This window comes from Ipomoea nil, unplaced genomic scaffold, assembly GCF_001879475.1.
Source record: "Ipomoea nil cultivar Tokyo-kokei standard unplaced genomic scaffold, Asagao_1.1 scaffold2165, whole genome shotgun sequence".
Lineage (NCBI taxonomy): Eukaryota > Viridiplantae > Streptophyta > Magnoliopsida > Solanales > Convolvulaceae > Ipomoea > Ipomoea nil.
In genome coordinates this window covers 1,340,511-1,367,601 of record NW_017618593.1, presented here as the reverse complement: position 1 = coordinate 1,367,601, position 27,091 = coordinate 1,340,511, and the positions used below count along the sequence as shown (strand labels likewise).

At 42.0% G+C, this 27,091-nt stretch overlaps 1 protein-coding gene across 1 annotated transcript; it reads left to right on the top strand.

Annotated features, from left to right (window-relative positions):
• Nucleotides 1-149: 149 nt before the first annotated feature.
• LOC109149926 (auxin response factor 9-like) lies at nucleotides 150-20,231 on the top strand. Its single transcript, XM_019297918.1, has 6 exons — nucleotides 150-456; nucleotides 1,330-1,403; nucleotides 1,652-1,765; nucleotides 2,299-2,423; nucleotides 2,503-2,625; nucleotides 20,170-20,231. The coding sequence occupies exons 3-6, from the start codon at nucleotides 1,713-1,715 to the stop codon at nucleotides 20,229-20,231; spliced, it is 363 nt and encodes a 120-aa protein (XP_019153463.1). The 5' UTR covers nucleotides 150-456; nucleotides 1,330-1,403; nucleotides 1,652-1,712.
• Nucleotides 20,232-27,091: the final 6,860 nt, after the last annotated feature.

Below are 27,091 nucleotides of genomic sequence, written 5' to 3'. Positions count from 1 at the left end.
TTTTTTTTTTTTTAATTTTAAAACAGTATTGGCGTCCAAAGCTCGGTACTTTGGACGCGAATAATAATAAATCGCGTCCAAAGTGGCCCATGGGGCTTTTGGGATAAAAAAGCCCTGAGCTTTTTTACGAGCAGATCGAGATCAGATCGTAAAGGTCATCTCCATCAGCAGCTCCGATCTTCCCCGTCATCTCCATTAGCACCGCCGTACGACGCCGTCCATCAGTCTCCATCGTCCCCGCCGTCCGACGCCGTCCATCAATCTCCATCGTCCCCGCCGTCCACGCTCTCCATCTTCCCGTCCATCGCCGTCCCGTCTTCCATCGCCGATCTACGTCCCCGCCGCTGCCGATCGACGTCCCCGCCTCTGCCGCTCGACGTCCCCGCCGCGACGCCTCCGCTCTACAAGCTCAGCTCGACATCGCAGTACGGACGCCGTTGTACGCTCTCCAAAAAGGTAAGAATTAAAATTTTAAATTCAGTAATTGTTTAAATTATATTTTGTTATTTTTATTGTTGTTTATTTATTTTGTTATTTACAATGAAGCCTTGCATTTGGTTTTCATAGTTCCCACGCATTACTAATGAACTAACACTTAAAGGTAGATTCTAGCCACATATAAACATTAATAGTTTGGCTGATGGATTACCTGATACCAGAGCACCAATAGCTACACAAAATGCCCCAACCTGCAGCAATAATTCCACTCTGCTTACCTCAAGCCTCCTAGAGCTGACAAGCACAAGAAGAAATTTCTTCCATGAATTAGTACAAGAATTCTCTATTAAAAAAATTAAAAATAAAGTAGTCTAATGATTGGATTTTCACCCTATGAAGGGGAAAATCTCATTTCCCATGCTTGGTGGTTGGAAGCATAGAAAATGGAGATATTCATTTTCCTTTGTTTGCTAAGTTGGAAAAAAAAAATTCAAAATGGTATGAGGGAAAATATTTATTTTTGGCGTTTGCCTCTTATGCCTGCTGCCCTCTCCCTTCAGCTGAATAAATGAATACTGAAGATTTTCCAACTCTCTGATTCGGGCAAATAATACCAAGTACCAGGATCCACCTTGCATTGTGGACCCTGGTTCAAAATAACATTCAAATTACATTAAAGGTACTTCTGACTTTGTTGGAAAATAGGCTCTTATTCTAACAATAGTTTAAGAATCTTATTGAGGGTTATGGGGTCAGTTTTTTGTTTTTGATGTTTCTTTTAATTTGGTATCTATTCTACCTAAGTCAATTCAATTCAATTTGATAAGAAATCTACGTACAAAATAGAAATGTTGCATTTTAAAGCATGAATCTCTCTGAACTTTCGTCCAGGAGTTGAATTGAAACCAGGAAAGCCATACATGCATCATTTCGACGGCGATAGAGGAAGGCTCCATGTTTCTCAGGTTTGTTTCGAAATGTTGGAGCTCTTTGAACTGTATTATTTTCTCTTATTGTCTAGCTGATAGGATATTCGGAATTATTTTTTTTTCATTTGATTGTTTGAGTTTGTGTAATAGAAGCATGTCTCCGAACTTTATTATATTGTTTCTAAATTCTTTTAGCTTGTTTTTAGAATGGAATCTGTGACCTGTTTAGGTGTAATTTATATTGAAGGTTATTTAGTATAAACTTATGTTTTCATTCATCCCAGAGTGCTAATGGTTCATCCCAGAAATCTAACGGTTCACTAACAGAAAGCATACCACAAACAAATGGTAGAATCAGAACCCTTGCTGGCAATCCATTATATGCTGAAAGAGTTACGGTAAGGCTTTCTTTTGTTTGATAAACCTTGGAATAGTTGTAGTATCATTCTGAAGAGAAATGATGTAATGAGTTGGAGTCAGAAGGCTAATGAGACAGCTGAACAATATGCCATCTTCTGTTATATCAAGTCACAGTATGCATCTGGGAATTCTTGCTACTGCATCGCATGCCATAAATACTAGGACTCTTTTCTCAGTTTTTTACAGGCCAAGGTTTGCTCTTTTTCTTTTGCATTTCATTGGACAATTTTGTCCTTTTACAGTGAAGACATCAATGTTTTATTTATAGGCCATGCAATTTCATTCTCAATAAAATTAATTGTTATTTCTAGAGCTTGTAATAAATCTTCTGTCATCGAAGTGATTCCTTTTATGTGACTGGAGGGGTGGTGGGTGTTTTGTGATTTGGGATATTATCTTCTAGAGCATTTTAAGGGTTGCAAGAATAGTAGTGGATCATGGCACACCTATATTGTTATTTGTTTGTTCAAGTTCAATGGGATGAACCATGTTCAATTGTGTGTCCTGATAGGGTTTCACCATGGGAGATAGAAGCACTTGTCACTTCGACACCTCAAACGCTCCAGCCTCCACAAAGGAACAGGCGTGCACACCCAGCAAATTTACCTCCATCGGTATCTGAATTTTCTGCGCTAGGTATGAGGACTTCTCTTCTAGTGCCCTCTAGTTCTGTATGATTTTATATCTTGTCTAACTCTCGTTCTGCAATGTATAGGGACATGGAAATCACCTGTTGATTCTCCCCAATCGTTCTCATATTGTGATACATCCCGTGGGGCAGATCTCTTCCCATCACCTAAACTCTCTTCTGGTCCAATGGTTATCCACCTGGCTTACGGTGAGTTTATGTCCATTTGATTATTAGTGAAGTGTCTGGTCTACTTTTATTTTGTATTTGTGTTTTTGTTTAGTTCTCTAAGTAGTAGTGTTTTCGTTTGTGTGTTCAGGAATCTTGCATATAATAATTTAAGCAGAAGTCTTCCTTATTTCATCAATGACATGATTTTGATTAATTATCTGTGAGTAGCTTCACTTGTCTGCTTAATTTCATTGCTTTCTTTAGTGTATGTGTGCAATTGTAAGATTTAGAAGCCATCTCAACACATATTTTGTCATATTATGTATTAGTGCTGATTTCAGTTTTTTTTTTTAAACTTAAATATATAAAATATATATATATAATACGCGTATATTATACTTTGTAGGCGTATAGTAATTTTTTTTTAAATAAAAACACTATACGCGTCCAAAGTTCATTAACTTTGGACGCGTATAGTGTTTATTTTTTTAATAAAAAAATACTTTGCGCATCCAAAGTTCTTCAACTTTGGACGCTAATTATCATTTTTCGTGTCAAAAATTTATTCCCCGACATCTGCGTCCCAGCAACTTTGGACGCGAATTATGCTTTACTTTGGACGCGAATGACTGTTTCTGTACTAGTGTCCGCTGAGCGTTGGAGACTGCTGGGTTGGAGCCTTCCATGGCTCTCTTCAGTAGTGTAGCCCACAGTGTAGAGATTTGTGGGATTGCTTGCGGATGGAAACGAGAAGAGGATTCTAAACTTGAAGTGCGGCTGAGGGATTGAAGAATGGAAGAATTTAGAAGTGCACCTGAAAGAGACCGCAGATTTGGGAGGAAGACAGGTGAGAATTTTGAGAATTATTTCTTGGGGAAGAGAAGCTATGGAAGTAGCAGGAGTTGATGAACTTGAAGAAGCGTCGTCCATCTTCTTCGATTTTTTTGAAGCGTAGTCCACCTTCGAACTTGAATGTTACGTTTCTTGCAAATTAAATTCGATGAAGAATAGAATGCTAATTAAAAGCTTCTAAGGATTTGCGTTGCAGAAAAAACCCGCATGCACTTCGTACGTACCTCGACGGTGCTGCAATGGTCGGTTGTGGGCTACGGCGCGGCTGGACTTAATTGGATCTCAAACCTTAGCTACCACGGTAGTGGGCAATTTATATCCTACACCACGGCGCGCATTGTATTGTGCGCCCAGATGCAAAACGACGTCGTTTTAATTTTTTATTTTTTTTTTGAAATTTTCCGCCCAGTGTATGGCAGTTATGTTTTCTTTAAAAAAAAACTCCTGTTCAAAAATGTACATAATGTTATACTAGAATACACATAATTGTATATATGAATGTACATAATTATATAACAAAATATACATACTCTTTTTAAAAGATAATACACATAATCTAACATAATACATAATAAACATAAACTTTTAACATAATACACATCAACTCTTAACATAATACACAGAAATTTTCTGATTCGGATGTACATAATTGTATAAAAAGAATGTACATAATTGTATAAAAAATGTACATAACTGTATAAACAAATATACATAATTGTATGAACAAATATACATAATTGTGTGAACAAATATACATAATCAAAGTAACTTTCTACCGCGCCTCCCAAAACGACCCCAAAACGATGTCGTTTTGGGAGGCGCGCGACGCACAGTGCTACGCGCACCGTGGTGTAGGGTATAACGATTGACGGTAGTGCATAGATAGATATCAATCTTATGATGTTTATATACATTAGGAATTGTTTCCAAAAAAAAAAAAAAAAAATTCATTAGGAATTTGTATTTTAAGGCACACTATTTATCATTCATATTTTGACTGGGATTCTTTGTATCATTCAATATATGAGTGTTGCTATTTGCACCATCCTTTGGTTAAAAGTGAATATAAAGTATTTTGAAATTGTAAAAAGGTTAAAATTTTCAATAATTACATAGGTGGTGTAAATAGCTAAATGAGGGCCGGTTTCATTTTGCTATTTGCACCACTTTGGTCAAATCGCAGGTGTAATTAATAAATTTTTTATTCAAAATTTAATTAAATAAAACATTAAATAATAAATAAAAAAGAATTCGAATTTCTAACATCACCGCCAAACCTCACCAGCTTTTTATTCAAAATTTAATTAAATAAAACATTAAATAATAAATAAAAAAGAATTCGAATTTCTAACATCACCGCCAAACCTCACCAGCTCATCATTAACATCATCTAATCACTATCATAAACTCACTTTATCATCTTAATCGTAAATAAGAAACTCCATCAATAGCATTATTATTGCATCAACATGACATCATCATCATCTTTATCCTCTCGCCATAGTTACACCAACAACAACTTCATCCCATTTCATAAACTTCATTTACAGATTTAACAACTTTAAGAATTCAACCAACCAACAAAACCAAATCATCTTCTCATCTCATTTGCTTTGTCCATGCTACCACCGCCGTTGCAAGTCATCACCGAACCCGTCACCTTCTCCGGTGAGAAGTCGAGGGACTGCTTTCTCACAAGAGAAGGCAACTGGCCTGCCTTCCATGGTAATTAATAGTTTGATTGTTAAAAAAATGAATAATAAATATTAATGTTTGACTATATTTAATGAAGGTGGTGCAAATAGCACTTTTCTATGTGCACCACCTATAAAGCTATTACACCTATTAAAGGAGTGGTGTAAATAGAATTACCCAAATATATATACATCTCTTCATCATGTAATTTTAATTATAATCATGAATTGATCAATAATAAGATTATTATATTTTGGACATTTTTAGTCCTTCTCGGGTACAGAGGACTCCAAGGAGGACTGGACTTAGCTATGGAATCTTGGATGCTGGGAGAAAATTAAGATGTTCCTTTGGCTTGCATTGAAAGGACGCTTATTGACAAACGCTGAAAGGGTCAGACGGCACATCGCGGGGGATGAATGTTGCCCCGTCTGCGGTTCAGAAATGGAGACGCTACGACATCTTTTCTGGGATAGTGTTGCAGCCCTAACCACCTGGAGACTGTCACCGGCGGCCTAGGACCTTCACCTTCCCGATACACTAGACGTTAGAAGAATGGCTTAAAGCAAATTGCATCAACTAGGCCAATCCATAATGGCCTCTCCTTTTCTGTTTCGTCCTCTGGGCTAGATGGAAACACAGAAATATTTCGGCCTTCAACAACATGCAATGGTCCCTTTTGGAATCAGTGCTGTGGGCAATCTCGCAAGCTAAGGATGCTGACGACGTGAGGAAGCATAGGAACATGATCGCGGCTAAATCGTTCTGGGTGCAGTGGTCCCCACCGGATCGCGGTTGGTACAAGCTGAACACTAACGGAGCCTTCAAGAAAAGGTCGAGGATGGCTTCAGCGGGTGGCTTGGTACGTACGTGATTCAGTTGGGAACATGGTTTGGGGTTTCACGGACAAAATTGGTGTTATGACGAGTTTCAAGGCAGAACTGTGTGGCCTAATTTAAGGGAGGGTTTACGATTCTATCTTGAAAAAGGGTATAGAAGGATAATTGTAGAGATGGATTCCAAATCTGTGGTGGACTTGTTGCAGGAGGACAAGGAGATTGACGACACCGGCTGCACCCAACTAGTGGATTGCAGTAAAATGGTGAACAATTTTGATGGTATTGTCTTCAAAAATACGTTTAGAGAGGGTAATCAACGCGCGGACTTTTTGGCAAATTTAGCACAAAGCAAGGATTGGGGAAGTTTGCGACGCGACGTAGGAGGCGCCTACACTCGTAGAATTAGATAATCCGAGGCTTTGCCTCGTTTTCTCCACGAAAAAAAAAAAAACCTTTCCTATTTTTGGTAAAAGCATTTTTGTCTTTTCATATTTTCTTTTGTTATTTTTTCGGTTTCAACCAGTTTAATTGGTTTAAAAATTTAGGTAATCTCTGATTTTTTAGTAACCATATTTTTCAACCGGTTTTTTGTAAAGTCCTAAACCAATTAAACCTGTTGAAACCGAAAAAAATAACAAAATAACAATATGAAGAGACAAAAATACCCTTATGAAAAATAGAAAAATTCATGAGAAGGACTAAAAAAGTGTCCAAAAAATAATAGTCTAAGATATTAAATGGAGAAAATGATAGTCTGAGACTAAATTTAGAATTGCCACCAAAGACAAAGGACCTTTAGTGGAATTAACTATATAACTATATATATATATATATATATATATATATATATATATATATAGAGTTAATTCCAGCAATGGTCCTCCGACTATTGTGATTTTCCAAATTTACTCCTTGTCTTTTAATTTGGACGAAACAAGCCCTTGACTATCAGATTTGTTCCACCATTGGTCCTTCCATCAAATTGGCATTAAACAGACGTTTAAGTTCAGGGGTAAAATGGGACTTTCCATATCTAATCTCTTCTTCCCCTTCCTCCTGTTCGACAGGTTCAGATTATAAGAGAAAAAAACAGTAAATTAAAGGAGAATAATTGCAGACTTTAAAGATGTCTGCGCTCCAATGCAAGATGCCCGTGGGACAAACTCTTCATGGTGAAGCAACACTTTATGAACAAATGATAAAGGAGAAATGCCAAAAGTCAGGACTGTACAATCCTCCATGTTCTTCTCCTCCCCGCCGGCAAATCAGAATTATAATCAGTACTATTATAATGACGAAGCTCCGGATTATGATCAAACCATCTACTCTTCTTCTCTGGTGGATTGTACTCTTTCTCTGAGAATGCCTTCCACTCGTCTCACTTCTGCCAATGAGAGGCCGCTCATTGAATCACGTCACTCTTTATCTTCTTCATCCCACAAGTCCGCCCGTGCTGCCGCCGCCCCGCTCGTCACTCGCGGTTGCGCTAAGTGTGACACCACCTCAACCCCTCTTTGGCGAAATGGCCCAGAGGTCCTAAGGTACATTACCTTTTCTTTTTGTCGCAAAAGTATGAAAAGAAGAAATATAGAATCGAACTTAAAGATCCTGGGCATGCCAATATGGTGCTGTATTCATCTTCATTCGCTAGAAACGTAGAAGTTGTAGTAGACGTACTTAGGAGTAAATCAATAACATAAAACATTGAATTTTTGCTTCCATGACTAGCCACTGCTTTCATAGACAATTAGAAAGGAAGCTAAAGGTGAGGAGAGCCAAACAATGGAACAATTGAAAAATTCGAAAAAAATTCAAATGAAAGATGCATATTTCAAGAACAAGCAAGTGTAGCCGTTGAATTAACACAAATCAGCCATGGAAAAGAGGTACAGAGAGCTAATATGCAACACTAGCAGGGAGATCAATTTAGCATGAGCATTGGAACTTCTTTTTCTTCTTCGCATAATCACATTGATCTTAGACGAGCACGGGTAGCTACATGCAGAACTAGATAAGAACAAACACATGTACACATTGAGAGATAAACATAGAAATCAACATAGATAAACATGAATGAAAAAGGTGCAGAACTCCTCAGACAAATGCCTCAAATTGTCCTCACAGGTTTTAGAATGGATTTCGATCAGACTCCTCATCTGTATTTCTTCAACACAGAGAAAAAGAACTATTTCTATGGAATAAAAGTATAAAACACAATGAAAAATATACCCTGTGTTTCAGAGGAAACAAGAGAAGCAGAGGAAAATTGAAGAGAAAAAGGTTTATTTTCTCTGGATGTAGAACCAGAGTTCCTGGTGGATGTGTGAAGTGTAAGCGAATGTAACCGCTTCATGAGCTTCATTCCCGGATGTGCAATGATCCAATGTTGCAGCGTTGGATCAAATGTTTGCAGAGGAAATGACCCTTTTAGCCTTTCACTAATGTCTATCTAACTGTTGGTTGACGGAAGGACCAATGGTGGAATAAATTTGATAGTCAAGGACTTATTTTGTCCAAATTAAAAGACGAGGACTAAATTTGGAAAATTGCAATAGTCAGAGGACCATTACTGGAATTAACTCTATATGTATATATATATATATATATATATATATATATATATATATATATAATAAAATATAATATATATATATATATATATATATAGGGTTGAGTTCAAATGAGGACAACAATATATAGAGGACTGTGAGGACAAATAATGGGCACACAACAAATCAATATCAGGCACACAATTTAATACATAATGGCACACAAGAATACATGTAAACATCAGGTTTCGAACCCAGGATCTATTAATTAACAAATGTATGCACGCGACATACAAACTGTGGCACAAGAATATATTCGGCCATGCACACGACATACAGGCTAATGGTACACACTACATATGTCCTCACAGTCCTTTATAATTTACTTGTCCTCATTTGAATGCAAGTCTATATATATATATATATATATATATATATATATATATATATATATATATATATATATATATATATATATATATATATATGTATATTGATGGAATATATCAGTTTGGGCCTGGCCCATATGCCCAGGGGGGCGCCCAAGAGTAGAAGGGTGGGCTCGCAGGCTGGCCGCATGCGGTCTACACGTAGAAGATGGTTGCAGGTAGCCGGCGTGCATGGAGGATAGCCGCACGCAAGGCGGGGTGGCAGCTACGGCATGCATGGACGTGCGAGGTGGCGGCTGCGCGTACAGGTGGTGGTTGCATGCGTACAAGGTGGTGGCTGCGCGTATGGATGACGGTTGTATGCGTGCAAGGTGGCGGCTGCGCATACGGGTGGCGGTTGCATGCGTACAAGGTGGTGGTTGTGCGTATGGATGACGGTTGCATGCGTGCAAGGTGGCGGCTGCGCGTACGGGTGGCGGTTGCATGCGTACAAGGTGGTGGCTGCGCGTATGGATGACGGTTGCATGCGTGCAAGGTGGCGACTGCGCGTACGGGTGGCGGTTGCATGCGTACGAGGTGGTGGCTGCGCGTATGGATGACGGTTGCATGCGTGCAAGGTGGTGGCTGCGCGTATGGATGACGGTTGCATGCGTGCAAGGTGGTGGCTATGCGTATGGATAATGGTTGCATGCGTACAAGGTGGCGGCTGCATACACGCTGTTGGAGACTATGTACATGCATGCATGTGGGTGGAATGGCGGCTAGTGCATGCAGTCTGCACACGGAAGGGCAGCTGACGAAGGGCGATGCGTATAGGAGCAGGGATCTCGGGAGAGTGCGCGATAAAATCGGTCCAGTTCGAGAAGTTGGGGGCACGTGCGGAGAGGGGAGGACACGTGTATGGTGGGAGCTGGAGGCCTGTAGATGTCGCACACGTAGGTGGTATGCGGAAGTCTTGAGAGGGTATAAAAGGGGGTGCTAGCGGTAAGTTTAGGACAGGGCAAGAAACAGTAAAAGACCTGGTAGCCTGGCGGTCTGAGTCCTCTCTCTCTCCTAATTGGTCCAGAGATCGATTATGAGATTATGTATGTAATTCAGGTTTCTATCTATCCGTTTATTTCCCTTTTTTCCGTATAACTTTCTTGTACTGTTGTTTCTAGGCCTGCGACATTAGGCTTGTGCGCCTGTTCTTTATTCCGTTCTGTATTTCCTATACCCGGTTTATGGTGAACCCGTTTTCATTAAAACCATCATTGGCACCGTATGTGGGGACCGTTACGAAAAAGCATGCGTCCTAGCTTTACCCATCTTCTTACATTCTATCACGCACTCAAGTCCCAGCGAGCACCCAGATGAATAGATCTAGAAGCAGATTTCCACCCGGTTCGCGCGAACCTAGCGCGGGGTGGCGGATGCTGCCTCCCGGAGGGGCATGGAATACATAAGTTCCTTTCCTAGACTTGATACGCTTTCACATTTTCTTCTCTTTTTGGTTTTGTTTTTCATCTTCGTTATTAAGCATGAAAAAGTTATGTTGATCCTAATGCGATGATGAATCTTCATTATCTACCCGCATGAACGCGAGCTCCGCTCCAACATGCGCATCTTCACCTGGTCCTACGGAACAAAGTTCGTAACCAGCGTGCCACCCAAAAAAAAAAGGGGTATAGTGTATGGTGCCAACATGAGGAAGCAGGCAGCCCACACACTAGTATGCCATCCACGATGAGTATACATCCACCTGGGCCTGCAGGGAAAGGTACGCAGCCCAGCGTGCAAGCCAAGCCAAAAAAAAAAAAAAGAAAAAAAAAAGAAATGAAAAAACGAAAGAAAAAATGGCTACTATGGGTGAACGTGGCATAGTCCCACAAAACCCGTATCTCATTTTGCAGGCAATGATAGCAGAGGAGTATGAAAGACGATACGAGTTATATTATCGACCATGTAACGAAAGCACAAAAAGAAAGGGCGAGGAAGAACCACATCAAAGCAATGTCAAAAGTAGAACAAAATAATAAACGAAGCAGGTGACCGAGACAAGCCCTCGGCTCACTCGCGCGGTGCGGTGGATCCTTCTGTCGACCCAGAAAGACCAGAGGACGACGGCGCGGTGTAGCCATCCACACTAGACGGATTCACACTTCCCGCACCGCTGGTACCAGGACCAGATGATGGATCAGAGGGTGCGGCAATGGCTGAACTAATCCTTCGTCCGGGCCTCTCCGGCGTAACCAAGAAAGCACTTCCAGCCGGAGAAGGGGTCGTGGGTATCACTGGCCGAGGCAGTGGCTGCAGTGGCAAAAGCTCAGGCAACTCCCACCCACCTACGCTGAAGGTAGAAAAACGACGACTGAGCTTGCCGTACAATGCTTCCTGCATCTGTCGTTGCCCCATGTAGAAGGCGGCCTCGCCCTCGCGGACCATCCGTGCACATTTGGTCGCTGGGGCATGTGAGTTATCAGCAACCCACATGCGCGGACTTGCCCCCAGCAAGCCGCATGGTTTTGGCGGATGGGGCGTGTGGGTTATCGCATCTCACATGCGCGGACCTGCCCCCGGCAAGCGCATGGTTTTGGCGGATGGGGCATCCTATCCCATTTCGCAACAATCTAGGAGTTTAAATTATGCGACTCAACGTTCAATATGTGCCGCTGCTCAGTGGGCCGCTAAGATACCCTTCGTGGCATGGCGTTCCAATAAGCCCGCACGAAGGGAAGGTAGTGAGTAGCTCTATCTTTCTCTTGTAGGGGAAGGAGAGCTTCCAGGATGGGAGTTGGAAGGGTCGAGGTACGTTGAAGGTCAAGAGCATATATACTTTCTTTACTCGTCAGAGACAACTAATGAAAGTGGGGAACTTGAGATGGGGTCAGGATACCCAGGGTCAGGGCCCATTTTATAAGAAAAGTCTTGGCCCAAGTGGGGATGGTGAATAATGGAGGTGATCGGGTATTGGGAGTTGGGTTGTACGACGCCGCGAGAGACGGGACAAGTTCCACATCCCGATCTCTTTGGAGTGAGTAGAAAAGCACTACCAGGCGGGGATGGCGTAGTAGGGATCACCGGTTGAAGGAGGTTGTTGTAGAGAACCTCTTGCATTTGCCGCTATCCCATGTAAAAGGAAGCTTCAACTTCGTGAACTATTCGTCTCTTACCCTCCAACGTCTCTCGCAACTAAACCTCTGTGAGAGGAGCCATAGCAACCCGACCACCCTGCGTGGTCACCCAATATTGAAAGATTTGCACGAAAGGAGGACATGTAACTGACGAGGATCTTGAGCCTCCCGCTAGTCAGCCATGATGTCCATCATCGACTGACCTGACATATGAGGGGACGCCAACCAAGAAGTAGGCATACGTGACATAACATGCCCATCATATCCGCCACTCGCACAAAATTGTCAACAACAAAGGGTACAAACGTTTGGCCAGCGGTAGTGGCATTCAACGTAGCACCGGTAAGTGCGGCATGAGTGGAAATTGCGGGCGTGGGTGCACATCCAGAGTGATCTGACAGCACTGCCCAGCGAGAACGAGGAATGGAGACGGCGAAGGGATTTCGGCAGCTTCCGGTGACATTGAGCAGATTGCGAGGGGCAACAGGTGGCACGGTGGCGGTGGCGGCCGCGTCCTAGCAGACTGACCCAGTTGTGCCATACGATGATGCGGCAAAAAGTGACCGAAAGAACTCATGTTTCTTTCAGGTGATTAGTAGACGAGAGCGCGGTCTAGAACCTGTTAGCTTAGATCCCTTTATTTTGAGACGTTGAGGCCTGTGTGCCAATGTTAGACACTAGTACTCATGTTTCTGAATGAATTTAGATTATGGATTTATGCAGATGTTTCGCCTGTGCGTTCACCTTTGAGTGGACGTGGCATAGCAACCTTTATTTCCTATTTATATAATCCTTGTTTAGTCTTCCACTGTGTATGGTGTTTTGGGTAGTTATCTGCATGTTTAAGGTTTAATTTAGCATGGAAATTAGGGGGTGTTACAGTTGGTATCAGAGCCTAGGTTTGAGCCTAGGTTGATAAAGTATAGACTTCTAAGTGGCTAAGTGTGGTTTGAGACCTTAAGGTGACCTTAAGAATCTAAGTGTTAGGCTTAGGATTCTTAGGATGCACGGTGAGCTGAGCGTTGTTTACAGTTGCTTGCCTGTTTGTTGTCTTGTTGGTAATTGTGTTGTTGTTGTTGAAGCTTGCGATGCCTCCTCGACAGCGTATCATTACGTTCGATGATGTGAGTGATGCGGCCAAGAGACCCAGAATAGCAGGAGTTCGTAACACTCCTAGTGTGGTCGAGCAGTGGATTCAAAGAGGCACATCCACTCAAATAAGTCCCAGCACAGCTACCCTACCAACGTCTCATGATCTAAGAGGAAGTGGTGGGATGAAGACCCAGAGTTTGTTGGAAGGGTTAACACAGGAGAGGATCCTCATCCTAAGCGAGGATCGAACGGGGGACAGCGATGTAGTGATTGGGACATTTCTGGTGCATGCCGTCCCAGCAATAATCTTGTTCAATTCCGGAGCGTCCAACTCGTTCATATCTCCGGGGCTTGTGAAGAAGTTAGGCCTGACCGTAGGCGTCGGGGTGAAGTTAAGTGTCAAAGTGGCATCCGGAGAACTTAAAACCTGTGACCGTCTCTTCAAAGACGTTAAGATAGCCATCGGCGGAGAAGAGTTTTCCAGTAATCTAATACAGTTCGGCCTGGACGGGGTAGATGTGGTCATGGGTATGGACTGGTTAGGGCGGTTCAGAGCTCAGATCTTGTGTGGTGAGCAGAAAGTGGTTTTGAGAGGGCCAAGTGGGAAAAGGGTGTCGTACCGAGGATCAACAGAAGAACCTGATATGAATCTAATCCAAGATTCAAATAAGTTTGGAATATTGTCCCAAGAATGCTCTCAAAACTAAAGATAGAGATGGATCAAAATACCTTAGACCTCACGAGAAACACTTTGTCTCGAATCCTCAAAGACTTAGAAGAATCCCATGTAGCTTCAAGTACCTCGATGTTGCAATCTTCAATAAACTAGAGTCGGATCTAGTTTCCTTCGATTCAAGAACGAGTCCACGAACCTAAATCTAAGGTTGAAGAAAGTAAGATTGATTCGAGTCCACGAATCAATTTGCTAGTCGAGTCCACGACTAGCCACTAATTGAGTCCACAATTAGCCATAAGGTTTCTTACACAAGTGTAAAGAAAAACTTAAGAATTTTATTGAATTAAAGCCTCCCGCAACTGATATGGATGTGCCCTATTTATAGGTATAGGGGCAGCATTATAATTCTAAATACAATGGAAAAAAGAGTCCTAAACCTAATCTAGAAAACAAATAAATAGAGTTTTATTTAGAAAAGTATTTAAGGAATCCTTTCTAAATACAACTAGTGTTTTCTCTTTAATTCTAAACAATTTAAAATAATGATGACCACAAATAATAAAGCTGATTTGGGCCTCGGATCTTGTGATTGGCCCAATTTGTAATCTTAATGGATTTTCATTATGTTGGGCCGCATCAGAACTGGGGATCAAGTTAGTGTCTATGATGAAGATGAAAAAGTACGTGGAGAAGGGCCACGAGATCTTCTTGTGCTCAGTTGAAAACCTGAAGGCAAAAGGAGAGGCGGCTCAGACCATACCTGTTGTATGCGAGTTCCTTGATGTCTTCCCCGAGGAGATTCCGGGAATGCCTCCTCCGAGAGAAGTTGAATTCTCAGTGGATCTTGTACCAGTACAACGCCTATATCTAAAGCTCCCTATCGTTTAGCACCCAAAGAGATGCAGGAGTTGAAGACTCAATTGCAAGAGTTTTTAGACAAAGGCTACATCCGGCCGAGTACGTCACCATGGCGAGCGCCGGTGCTCTTTGTGAAGAAGAAAGATGGGAGCATGAGGTTGTGCATCGACTACCACGAGCTGAACCAAGTCACAATCAAGAACAAGTATCCCGTACCGCGGATCGACGACTTGTTTGATCAACTTCGAGGTGCCGGGGTGTTCTCCAAGATTGACCTATGATCAGGCTACCATAAGTTGAAAGTGGCAGACTAGGACATACCTAAGACGGCGTTCCGAAATTGCTATGGCCACTACAAGTTCACAGTAATGCTGTTCGGGTTGACCAATGCACCAGCGGTGTTCATTGATCTAATGAATCGAGTGTTCAAGCCTCATCTCGACGACTTCGTGATAGTGTTCATCGACGACATCCTTGTGTATTCTCGGGATAAAGAAGAGCACGTGGGGCATCTTCGGACAGTACTCCAGATTCTGAGAGAAAAGCAGTTGTACGCCAAGCTTTCGATATGTGAGTTCTGGAAGGATATCGTGGCATTCTTGGGCCATGTGATAGACATCAGAGGCATCTCGGTGGACCCGGATAAGATTCGGGTGGTGAAGGAGTGGACCGTTTCGACGACTGTGGCGGAAGTAAGAAGCTTCCTTGGACTAGTGGGTTACTACCGAAGGTTTGTGTTGGACTTCGCTAAGGTGGCTCAACCGTTGACAAAGCTGTTAAAGAAGGACATGCCTTTCCAATGGAATCAAGCTTGCGAGTTAGCATTCCGGGAGTTGAAAGAGAGACTCACGACTGCACCAGTACTGGTCTTACCATCCGGGACAGAAGGATTCGAGGTCTACAGCGATGCATCCAAGAAAGGACTAGGTTGTGTGCTGATGCAAAATGGGAGAGTGATAGCTTACACCTCGCGACAGCTTAAAGTGCACGAAGAGAACTACCCCACGCATGATTTAGAGTTGGCGGTCGTAGTTTTCGCCTTGAAGATTCAGGAGGCATTATCTTTACGGTGTGCGTTGTAAGATCTTTACGGACCACAAGAGCCTCAACTATATCTTCACAAAAAAGGATCTCAACATGCGTCAAAGACGGTGGTTGGAACTCATTAAAGACTATGAGTTGGACATAAAATATCACGAACGGAAAGCAAATGTTGTGGCGGACGCTCTGAGCAGGACTACCAAACATGCCGTTAGTTCCATTTGGGTAGTGGCTGACGAGCTTTGCAAGGAGTTCCAAAGGATGAACCTAGAAGTGGTGGAACAAGGTGAAGTCGAGTCGGAAGCCCATCTTTTCAACTTGAGAGTCGTACCTACGCTTTTGGAGGAGATCAAAGCGGAACAACTAAAGGATGCTAGCTTGATGAAGGCAAGAGACGATCTGGCAAAAGGAAGGGGGGGGGGGGGGACCGTTTGAGTTGTCCACGGACGGAGAATTGAGGTACGAGGGTCGTTTATGTGTACCTACATCATGTGATCGGTTGAAGCGTTAGATTTTGGAAGAAGGCCATAATACACCTTTCTCGGTGCATCCCGGAGGCGACAAATTGTACAAAGACGTGAAGAAGCTTTTCTGGTGGCCTAACATGAAGAAGGAGGTAGCGGAGTTCGTGGGCAGATGCTTGAATTGTCAGAAGGTGAAAGCGGAGCGTTGCAGGGTCAAAGGCTTAGTATAACCGTTGGAGGTTCCACAAGGAAAATGGGACTCCATATCTATGGACTTCGTGGGAGGCTTGTCGGTAACCCGTTCCGCTAAGGATAAAATCCGGGTAATAGTTGATCACTTGACCAAGACCGCTCACCTTATCGCGATGAAAGAAACATGGACAATGACGCAGTTGGCCCAAGCCTATGTTAGTCATGTAGTGAAATATCATGGAGTACCAAGGGATATAGTCTCCGATCGGGATCCAAGGTTCTTATCGCAGTTTTGGAAATCCTTACAAGCAGCCTTGGGAACCAAGCTAAATCTCAGTACCGCCTTCCATCCGGCCACAGACGGACAAACAGAGAGGACTATTCAGACTATCGAGGACATATTGAGAGCATGCATGCTTGATTTTCAAGGATCATGGGAGGATCACCTAGATTTAATAGAATTCTCTTACAACAACAGTTATCACTTGAGTATACGCTTGGCTCCTTATGAAGCTCTTTACGGCCAAAAGTGTCGCAGTCTGTTGTGCTAGGAGAATATGGTCAATCCGGTAGTTTTGGGACCGCAGTTCTTGCTTGACACCGCAAAAAAAGTTAAATAGATTCAAGGAAAGATGAAAGCGGCACAAGATCGTCAAAAATCCTACGCCGACCTAGCAAGAAGGCAAGTAGAGTTCGCGGTTGGAGATAAGGTTTGGCTGAGAGTATCTCCCACCCGGGGAGTGATGAGTTTTGGAAGGAAGGGCAAGCTAAGCCCCCGTTTCATAGGACCTTATGAGATTCTTGAGAGGGTTTGGAATCTAGCTTATCGGTTGGCTTTACCTATGGAGCTGGAGCGAGTCCATAATGTCTTCCACGTATCTCAGCTTAAGAAATATGCTCACGACCCGACACATGTTCTACCACCGGAAGTGATTCCTTTGGACGATGATATGTCTTATGAAGAAAGGCCGCTCAAGATCCTGGATTTTAAAACCCGGGATACGCGTAGGAAGTCTGTGAAGATGGTAAAGTTTTGGTGGTCACATCACGCATAGAAGAAACTACTTGGGAGATGGAATCAACCAAGAGGGAGCGTTATCCATAGTTGTTCTCGGCATGTACCTCGTTTTACCGTTGCTAGTTGTTGCGGTTTGCTTCGTGTGTTTGCTTTGCTTGCTTGATTGGTGGGTTTGTTGGTTTAGTGGTTTGTGTTAGAAGTTAGAGGCTTAGACTTTGGTGGTTGGATAGAAGTTGGTTTGTTGTGTTTGGTTTAGAGTTTGATATGCTCAATATCTCCGTTGGTTAAATTCTTTCAATCCTTGTATTGATATACCTTCTTGCTTGCTTTGATGTCTTGTAAATCCTCTGTGTTTTGACCAAAAGATGGATGTTCTTGACACTCTTGTCACATTGCTGTTTCATTTCACCGTTGTTATAACTCGTCGTACCCAAGCTTCGGTGACGAAGCTTCTTTGAAGGGGGAGAGGATGTGACACCCCGTAATCCAAATTCGATTAAGGAATTAATCAAGTAATTAATCATAATTCAATTGATAATTTAATTCCTTAAATTCCTAAAAATTCAATAGTCGGGGACCAGTAATTGACTAGTGTGATACCCCATATTTTCTGGGCATTGTACGAAGACCGTATGTGCGTACGTGACTAAATTATTTAGAGTCTCCTAATCCCTATTATTGTAGAAATATTATTCTTTGAGCCTAATAGCTTCCTAATCCAAATATAATATGTAAAGGCATATACTTTTCCTAATAATGAAGATAGTTTAAATATTTTCCTAAACTCGTATTACTAATTACTAATATAATATAATAACTAATCTTGAAATTCTAAAACTAATATGTTTTTATTACATATATTAAATAAACCTAAAGTAATTAGTTATTATTAGCTATGTTACTTCCTAACTCAGTGGCTGGAAATAGATATATATATTACTGTAGAGTCCTATTATATACTAATTACTACAATCCTTATCCTAACAATTTCCCTAAACCTAAACCATATCACTTTCATCGTTTCCCATTCCCCTAATATCACCGAACACAAAAGGGAAAAATATCGTAGCTTTCTTCTTCAATTATCATTGGTCTTCTCCCGCACTCATCATCAGGTTCCACGTAGGGATTAAAGAGCTTAGTTGATTTTAGAATCCAGGTAAGATTTATGTTCACTAAAATCCTTTTACCCCAAATCAAAAACTGATTTTACTAATTGTTTATTTGATTCATGATTTTGAAAAATTGATGATATTTGGTGTTGTAAGTTATTTGGTCATATTATGTGAGTAGATATATGAGTTTAGATGTTTTGAAATCCCTGCATATGTGATGTGGTGATTTTGTGGTGATTAAAAAGGATAAATTTTACAGAATTTGATCATTGCCTGAGAAAATTCTGACTGGCGCAGCTGGAAAGAAAAATTCATGAAAATTGCTTCCTAAAGCTTCTTTTTGCTTGAAAGTTTTTATGGATAACCTAGACTTGTTATATTTGATGTTTATAAAAAGTTTTGGTTAAAAATATGTTTCGGTTTTTCCAGAAAAATTTCGTAAAGTTGAGGCAGTGTACTGCCAGTTTAATTTCTGTTTGGCGCATTGTTGGGAAATATTTCGGTAAAAATACTTCTAGGCCTTGGATTGACTTGAAATTTTGTGTGTGTAGTCTAGACTCTTTGTACTTCTTATCTGGAAAATTTCATATTAAAATGTGTTACCGATTGTTCTTGGTAAATTTTGCAATTCAGGTCATACATTCTGAAAATTTCTGTCAGTTTCTTATTTGAGGTGTTGAGAATTTGCTTGCTTGAGAAATATCAGTAATGTTATCATTTTTATAAATATGGGGGATGAGGGATAAAGAAAAATGGATCCTTAAGCATTGTGTAGTATCCTGTTATGAAATTCTGGATACTTGGGTAAGATCCAGTTTGTTGTGGAGTGAGCGGTTGAATATACCGACTCACTAGGGAGCCTAAAAACTCTCTGTAATTTTGAGGAGTGAGCAGTGAAAACATATCCTGTCTCACTAGGACTTTTAGTCCTGTTGTATTTTGAGGAGTGGTTAGCGGAGTCTATCCACTAGGGTATTTACCCTGTTGAGTAGTAGTCAGTAGAAACGTATCCTGGCTACTAGGACTAGTTACTACCCATTGGGCTTGGAAACCCATTAGGGGTGTGCACACTTATGGTATTAGTTCTGTTCCACTTATATGAGATTTTTGCGTAGTGTTCAGTTGAGTGAGTACTGTTCACTAGGGCTTATTGAATAAGACCCTGCCCATCATTTGGTTGGTTTATATGGGATTTTTGAGTAGTGTTCAGTAAAGAGAATTACTGTTCACTAGGGCTTAAGTAATTAAGACCCTGCCCATTATTTGAGATTGAATGAGATTTTGTGTAGTGTTCATTATGGTGATTACTGTTCACTAGGGCTTGATGAAACAAGACCCTGCCCATTGCATTGAGATTGGTGTTCCTCTATGTTGGAAAAAAAAATATTACTTTTGAAAGGTTCCTAAAATATCCATTGTGAGAACTACTCATTTGGTATTAAAAATTATGAGTATTATTGGGAAATTATGGTTGTTGGAAATTCTGAGTATTTCATATTTGAGTTATGTTCTATATGATTATCCTCTATTGATAATAAAAGATTAAATGTTTAAAGCGTGTATGCTATATGCCAATTATTTGCTCCTATGTGCTATGTGCAAAAATGTTTTATGGGGTGAAGTAGATCTCACAAGCTTAAGGCTGAATTTGTGTGTTTCTTTGTTTTCTATTCTTTAATTGTTTTTGCAGGAACTCTTGCACGAGCATTGGACATGAGAATGAGTGAACCACCTACAGATATCATTTATTAGTTAGACAGTTGAATTGTTAGTTGTTAATGTACTAGTTCATAATTTTGAGTTGTTTTAGTTAATTAATTGTTTTTAGCCTTAGCGTTTGGGTATAAGAGGAATACCTGAACGTGGCGGTAGCATCCCCTATTCCCTCGTTTTGTTTTAGCTTTCGCAATTTAAACAATGTGTTGTAATTAAATAAAAGGGAAAAAAAATTAAAATTTTCTCAGATTACTAATTACTGTAGAGTCCTATTATATACTAATTACTACAATCCTTATCCTAACAATTTCCCTAAACCTAAACCATATCACTTTCATCGTTGTACCTAAAGTTTTGAAAAAAGGGGGTGTTACAACTAGTCAACCCAAAGTCAAAAGTTGTACCTAAAGCTTTGTGAGTTGTTCCCTTGTTCCCTTACACATTTCATCTTAGTAAGGGTAAATAAGACATTTCCTTGGCAATAGTCTTTCAAGCTAACCTAGGAAGACACACTTCATTTCTTCAAACACTCTCCAAGAGAAAAATCATAAGCTCTCTCTCTTCTCTCTAAAAGCTAGTTACCTTTCTTTCCAAGCCACACCTAGGGCTACCAAGATCTTTCAAGTTTGCCTTCAAGATTCTACCTTTCATACTTTTGAGCATCTAGGAGGGTAAGATCTAAGCTCCTCTTGTGTTTTTAGTGTTTTCTAAGGTATCTTTTTATAAAGGTGAAATCTTTATGTTGTTTTGGTGTGTTCTTGAAGTGGGTGTGGAAAGGGAACCTTGTTGAGAGCTTTGTGAAGTGTTTAAGGTGAAAGTTGAGTCTTCAAGAGGTAACCCATGCTCTACAAAATCTATTTTGCTTACCTATTTGATGATTCTTGGATTCTACATGTGATTTTGCTATGAAATGTGAGTGTTTATGCATTGTCTTGTGAAAATGCATATCTAGAGCTTGTTATTAGGGTTCATGTATGCCATTGCTTGGCTATTCCTTTGATTCAAAGTCATTTTGTTGTATTTGGTGAGATTTGGCATGTTTTGGACTTGAATTAGGGCTTGGAGTTAAAAATCCCCGAAGGGATTATTTTGTACAGTTGGTGTACCCGTGGGCGGAACGGCGGGCAGTGGCCTACCCGCCGCCCCACCCGTTGTGACACCCCAAAAATCCACACTCCAAACCATGAAATAATTGAGTAATTAATTCTATTTCTTTTGAGGAATTGATTCCTAAAATCCTGATTTTTGATACTCAAGGACTAGTATTTGACTAGTCAATCCTTAAGTGGTGTTGTACCTTGTGCTTTGAGAGGAGTTCCCTTGTTCCTTACACTTTCTAAGAGTTAGTAAGGGTATCCTTGTCTTTTCACCAAGAGCTTGTTTTGTAACCTAAACCTAGAAGACTTCTTCATTTCATTCCCTTACATTTCCTAGAAAATATCTCTACCTTCTCTCTAGAAAACAAGAGTAGCTTATTCTTCAAGCCAAAAGAAGCCTTTGTCAAGATTCCAAGTTTTGCTTCCAAGATTCAATCTTTCCTCTATTTTGGCATCTAGAAGGGTAAGATCTAAGCTTGTCTAGTCTTTTTGGTTCCATCTTAGTTGTCTTTTCTTAAAGGTTGGATCTTTATGATCTTTTGGTTTGATCTTGAAGTGGGTTTGGCTAGTGAGCTTAGTGGAGAGCTTGTTGTGGTGTAAGAAGAGTCTTTTGGTCTTCAAGAGGTAACCCATGCTCTACAAAACCTATTTTGCTTACCTATATATGATTTCTTAGCTTCTACTTGTGTTTTGCTATGAAATGTGAGAGTTTATGCATTTATCTTGTGATATTGCATATCTAGAGCTTGTGTTTAGGTTTCCTTTAGTGCCATTGCTTTGCATTTTCCTTGGTTCAAGTCATTTTGTTGTGCCTTGGTGAGATTTGGCATGTTTTGGACTTGAATTTGTGTTTGAAGGAGAAAATCCCTGAAGGGATTGTTTGATACAGGAGCGTGTACCGGCGGGCGGAACGGCGGGGAGAGCCTTACCTGCCGCCCACCCGCCGGTACACGGGAATGTGGGTGTTGTACCCGTGGGCAGAACCACGGGTAGTGGCCTACCCGTGGGTCCACCCGCGGGGAACACAGTGATGTTGGAGTGGGATTTGTTCCCCGTGTTTTGTTTGTCTTGGTCTTTGATCTTTTGGCCTCCCGTTGTTCTTTTGTGGAACTATTTGAGCGTCTTCTTGATGTTTCGTAGGTCTAGAGCTTTTGGTAGGTATCTATGTAGGATCTTTGTTGTTGTGTATCGTGCTAAGTGTTCAACATTGTGTTTCGTTGAACCGTGTGGTGTCTTGTGTGTTCCTCGGAACTATCTTGAGTTTCTTCGTTGTTGAGCTTGCTAGTTATTATCCTAATGCTAGCGTCGTTGTTGTCGATGGGTGGTGACCTGTCTCTTATTTGAGTATGTTTCGTACCTCTGTTGCAATCCGTTGCTTGTTTCGTGTGAGTGGTGGTGCGTGTGTGGCTTTACCTGGATTGCACGATTAGTGGTATGGGACGCTAGTCACCATGGTATTGCAGTGGTCCTCGTGGTGGCCGTGACATGATTTCATGGAGTTGTGGCTGAGTCCCACGTGTTTGGGGGATAACATTATGTTATCCGGGCATTGTGTTGCCGTGAATTGGTGGGTTTTCGTTGGTGGTTATAGGTGGGGGACGACGGTCCCGGAGGAATAAGGTTGGACTTGGCTGTACAGGGGCTTTCTGGAGGTAATGGTTGGCACCGAAGGTACAAGGTTGGGGGTAGCCTATAAGGTTGGAACAGGGCATAAGGAAGGCATATCAACTCGTGATGGGTGATGTCACGAGGGCTTGTGAAGCCGTTGTTGTGGTGAGTTCTCTTCTCTCGTGACGTGTGTAGTCACGGAGGCTTGTGGTGTGTTTTGGCATGTGTTGCCGTTGGGTGAGTCTTTATCCTTGTGTGTGGTTAACCTTTGTGGTTTGGGATGTGTTCCCGGTTTTGTCCTTGTGAGTGGTGAGTCTTGTGTTGTCTTTTGATCTTGGCTTTTGACTTATATATATGTATTCCGTTTCGAAAATGGTTTTCATATTATATATCTACCTATTTATGATACTTTACGGTATTGGTGGGTTACCAACATCTTTCGCTGACTGGGCGTCGCCCCGATGTTTATCTTTGTATATTTCAGGTGATGCGTAGTCGAGCGCGATGTCTAGAGCCGGTAGCTTAGCACCTGTATCTTTAGACAGTGTTGTTGAGGCCTGTGTGCCAATGTCTTTAGATTGTTCTAGTTTGGTTGTTTTTGGGATAGTGTTACACTTGCAGATTGTCGCCGTAGCGTATACCTAGCGTGGTATACGTGGCATAACACCCCGTTTTGGATTCCTTTTATCCAGTTATCCTTTTATCTTCCGCTGTGCTAGTTTTGTGCTTGATCTGCAGGTGTTAAGACTCGTTTTAATTAGTTTTTTTTTGGGGGGTGTTACAGTTGGTATCAGAGCCTAGGTTTGAACCTTGGTTTAGAGCCTAGGAAGAGTTGAGTCTAGACTTTCTAAGTGTTTAAGTGTGTTTTGAGACCTCTAAGCGACCTTAAGGAGCTACGTGTTAGGCTTAGGACTCTAGGTTGCGCGGTGAGATGTGTGTTGCTTTCTGTCTTGCTTGCTCTTTTGGTAACCTTGTTGTTGTAGCAGAAGTCTAGTGATGCCTCCTCGCCAGCGAATCGCAGTGTTTGAAGATGTGAGTGAAGTGGTTAAGAGATCTCGGTTGGCCAAATCTAGCAGTGCTTCTGGGGTAGTTGAACGGTGGATTCGGAGTGGTACGTCCACAAGAGTAAGTTCTAGTGCAGCTTCTGTGCCGGTACTCCGTGATGTAAGAGAGTATGGAGAGATAGAGGTTCATCATCCGACGGTAGGGTCATCTCAAGAGAGGGTGCTCACCTTAAATGAAGTCCGAACAAGTGACAGTGACGTAGTAGTGGGAACCTTCCTCGTGCAATCTGTGCCAGCAACAGTCTTGTTTGATTCAGGGGCATCTAACTCGTTTATATCACCCGGCCTCGTGAAGAAGTTGGGCTTATCTGGGGGCGCGGGAGTGAGGTTTAATGTGAAGGTAGCGTCAGGAAGAAGTTAGGGTGTGTGACCGTCTTTTTGAGGGCATCAAGATTTGTATCAAAGGAGAAGAGTTTCCGAGCGATCTAATCCAGTACGACTTGGACGGGATGGATGTGGTCCTAGGTATGGACTGGTTGGGGCGGTTTAGAGCCCAAATCTTGTGCAAAGATCAGAAGGTAGTGCTACGAGGACCCAACGGGAAGAGAGTGTCATACCGTGGAAAGATGGAAGAACCCGGAATTAAGTTGGTGTCTATGGTAAAGATGAAGAGGTACATGGACAAGGGCAATGATGTGTACTTGTGTTCCGTCGAGAACTTGGAGGCAAGGGAGGAAGTGGCTCACACGATACCTATAGTCCGTGAGTTTCTTGATGTTTTTCCCGAAGAAATACCTGGGTATGCCGCCTGCTAGGGAAGTGGAGTTTTCAGTGGATCTCGTGCCGGGCACTGCACCCATCTCTAAAGCCCCATATCGTTTGGCTACGCCAGAAATGCAAGAATTGAAGGCTCAGTTGCAAGAACTCCTTGACAAGGGTTATATCCGGCCAAGTGCATCGCCTTGCGGAGCTCCGGTGTTGTTTGTAAGAAAAAAGGACGGGAGTATGAGGTTGTGTATCGACTACCGGGAGCTGAATCAAGTTACCATTAAGAATAAATACCCTCTTCCAAGAATAGATGACTTGTTTGATCAACTACGTGGCGCGGGAGTGTTCTCCAAAGTTGACTTGAGGTCAGGGTACCATCAGATAAGAGTAGCGGACAAGGATATCCCTAAGACTGCGTTTCGGACTCAGTACGGTCACTACGAGTTTACGGTTATGCCTTTCGGTTTGACCAATGCCCCTGCAGTTTTCATGGACCTGATGAACAGAGTATTCAAATCTCACCTTGATGATTTTGTGATCGTGTTCATCGACCATATCTTGGTTTATTCGAAAGATAAGAGGGAGCATGTTGGACATCTTCGGACGGTACTTCAAATCTTGCGGGAAAAGCAGTTGTATGCCAAGTTTTCTAAGTGTGAGTTTTGGAAAGACAGTGTGACGTTTCTAGGCCATGTGATTGATAGTAGAGGGATTTCTGTGGATCCAGACAAGATACGGGCAGTAAAGGAATGGACTGCACCTTCAACAATGCCGGAAGTAAGAAGTTTTCTTGGGTTAGCAGGTTATTATCGGAGGTTTGTTTTGGATTTTGCCAAGGTGGCTCAACCGTTGACTAAGTTGTTAAGAAAAGAAGTGCCTTTCGTTTGGAGTCAAGCTTGTGAATCAGCATTCCGAGAGTTGAAGGAGAGGCTCACGTCTGCACCAGTTTTAATTCTGCCATCGGGAACGGGAGGTTTTGAGGTATACAGCAATGCGTCCAAGAAGGGACTAGGTTGTGTGTTGATGCAGAACGGGAGAGTGATCGCTTACGCCTCACGTCAGCTTAAGGTTCACGAAGAGAACTACCCTACACATGATTTGGAATTGGCCGCTGTGGTGTTTGCCTTGAAAATTTGGAGGCATTATCTCTATGGGGTGCGTTGCAAGATATTCACGGACCACAAGAGTCTCAAATATATCTTTACCCAAAAGGATCTCAATATGCGGCAGCGAAGGTGGTTAGAACTCATCAAAGACTATGAGTTAGATATTCAGTATCATGAAGAAAAAGCTAATGTAGTGGCGGACGCCCTAAGTCGAAAATCGAAGCACACCGCTAGTTCTATTTGGGTAGTGGCGGATGAGCTTTGCAAGGACCTTCAACGGATGAGTTTGGAAGTGGTGGAACAAGGAGATGTGGAGGCAGAAGTTCGTTGTTATAACTTAAGGATTGTACTTACGTTTCTGGGAGAGATCAAGGAAGAGCAGCAAAAGGATGTGTTCTTGACCAAGGTAACGGATGACCTAGCTAGAGGGAAAGGGGGACCGTTTGAGTTATCCGCGGATGGAGTGTTGAGGTACAAAAGCCGTGTGTGCATACCCGCGTCATGTGATCAGTGGAAGCAACGGATTTTGGAAGAAGGTCATAACACGCCCTATTTGGTTCACCCCGGAGGAGACAAGTTATACAAGGACGTGAAGGGTTTCTTCTGGTGGCCTAATATGAAGAAGGAAGTTGCAGAGTTTGTTGGGAAATGCCTTAATTGCCAAAAGGTTAAAGCGGAACGATGTAAGGTTAAAGGGTTGGTACAACCGTTAGAAATTCCACAAGGGAAATGGGATTCTATATCTATGGATTTCGTGGGAGGATTACCGACGACCCGTTCGGGTAAGGACAAAATCTGGGTGATAGTTGATCGTTTGACCAAGACCACCCGCCTCATCGCAATGAAGGAGACCTGGACAATGACACAGTTGGCTCAAGCTTATGTCAATCAGGTGGTAAAGTATTGTTGGTCCCAAAAGAGGTAGGGTGAAAGTCTAGAGGGGGGGGGGGGGGGGTGAATAGACTTTCAAACTTTTTCGCACAGCACAACAATTGCTAAGATAGAGATAAACCAAAACTCTTAACTAGATTGTTAGAGTATGGTGCACAGCGGAAATAAATAAACATAAAGTGTGTGTGAGATTGTGTGAGCAGTATATCTTCGTGAGAGCAAATATATAAAGAGCAGTATGTAAAGAAAGCAATAAAGAACACAAGACAATTATAGTGGTTCGCGAGGTGGTGTAATCCTCCTACTCCACTTGCTCTTTTCTCCAAGAGCCAATTCACTATATCTACCACTCCTTGGTTCCAAGATACAATGAATTTCCGTGATCTAGTGCTTTGATCACAAAGCCCGCACTAATCACGCCC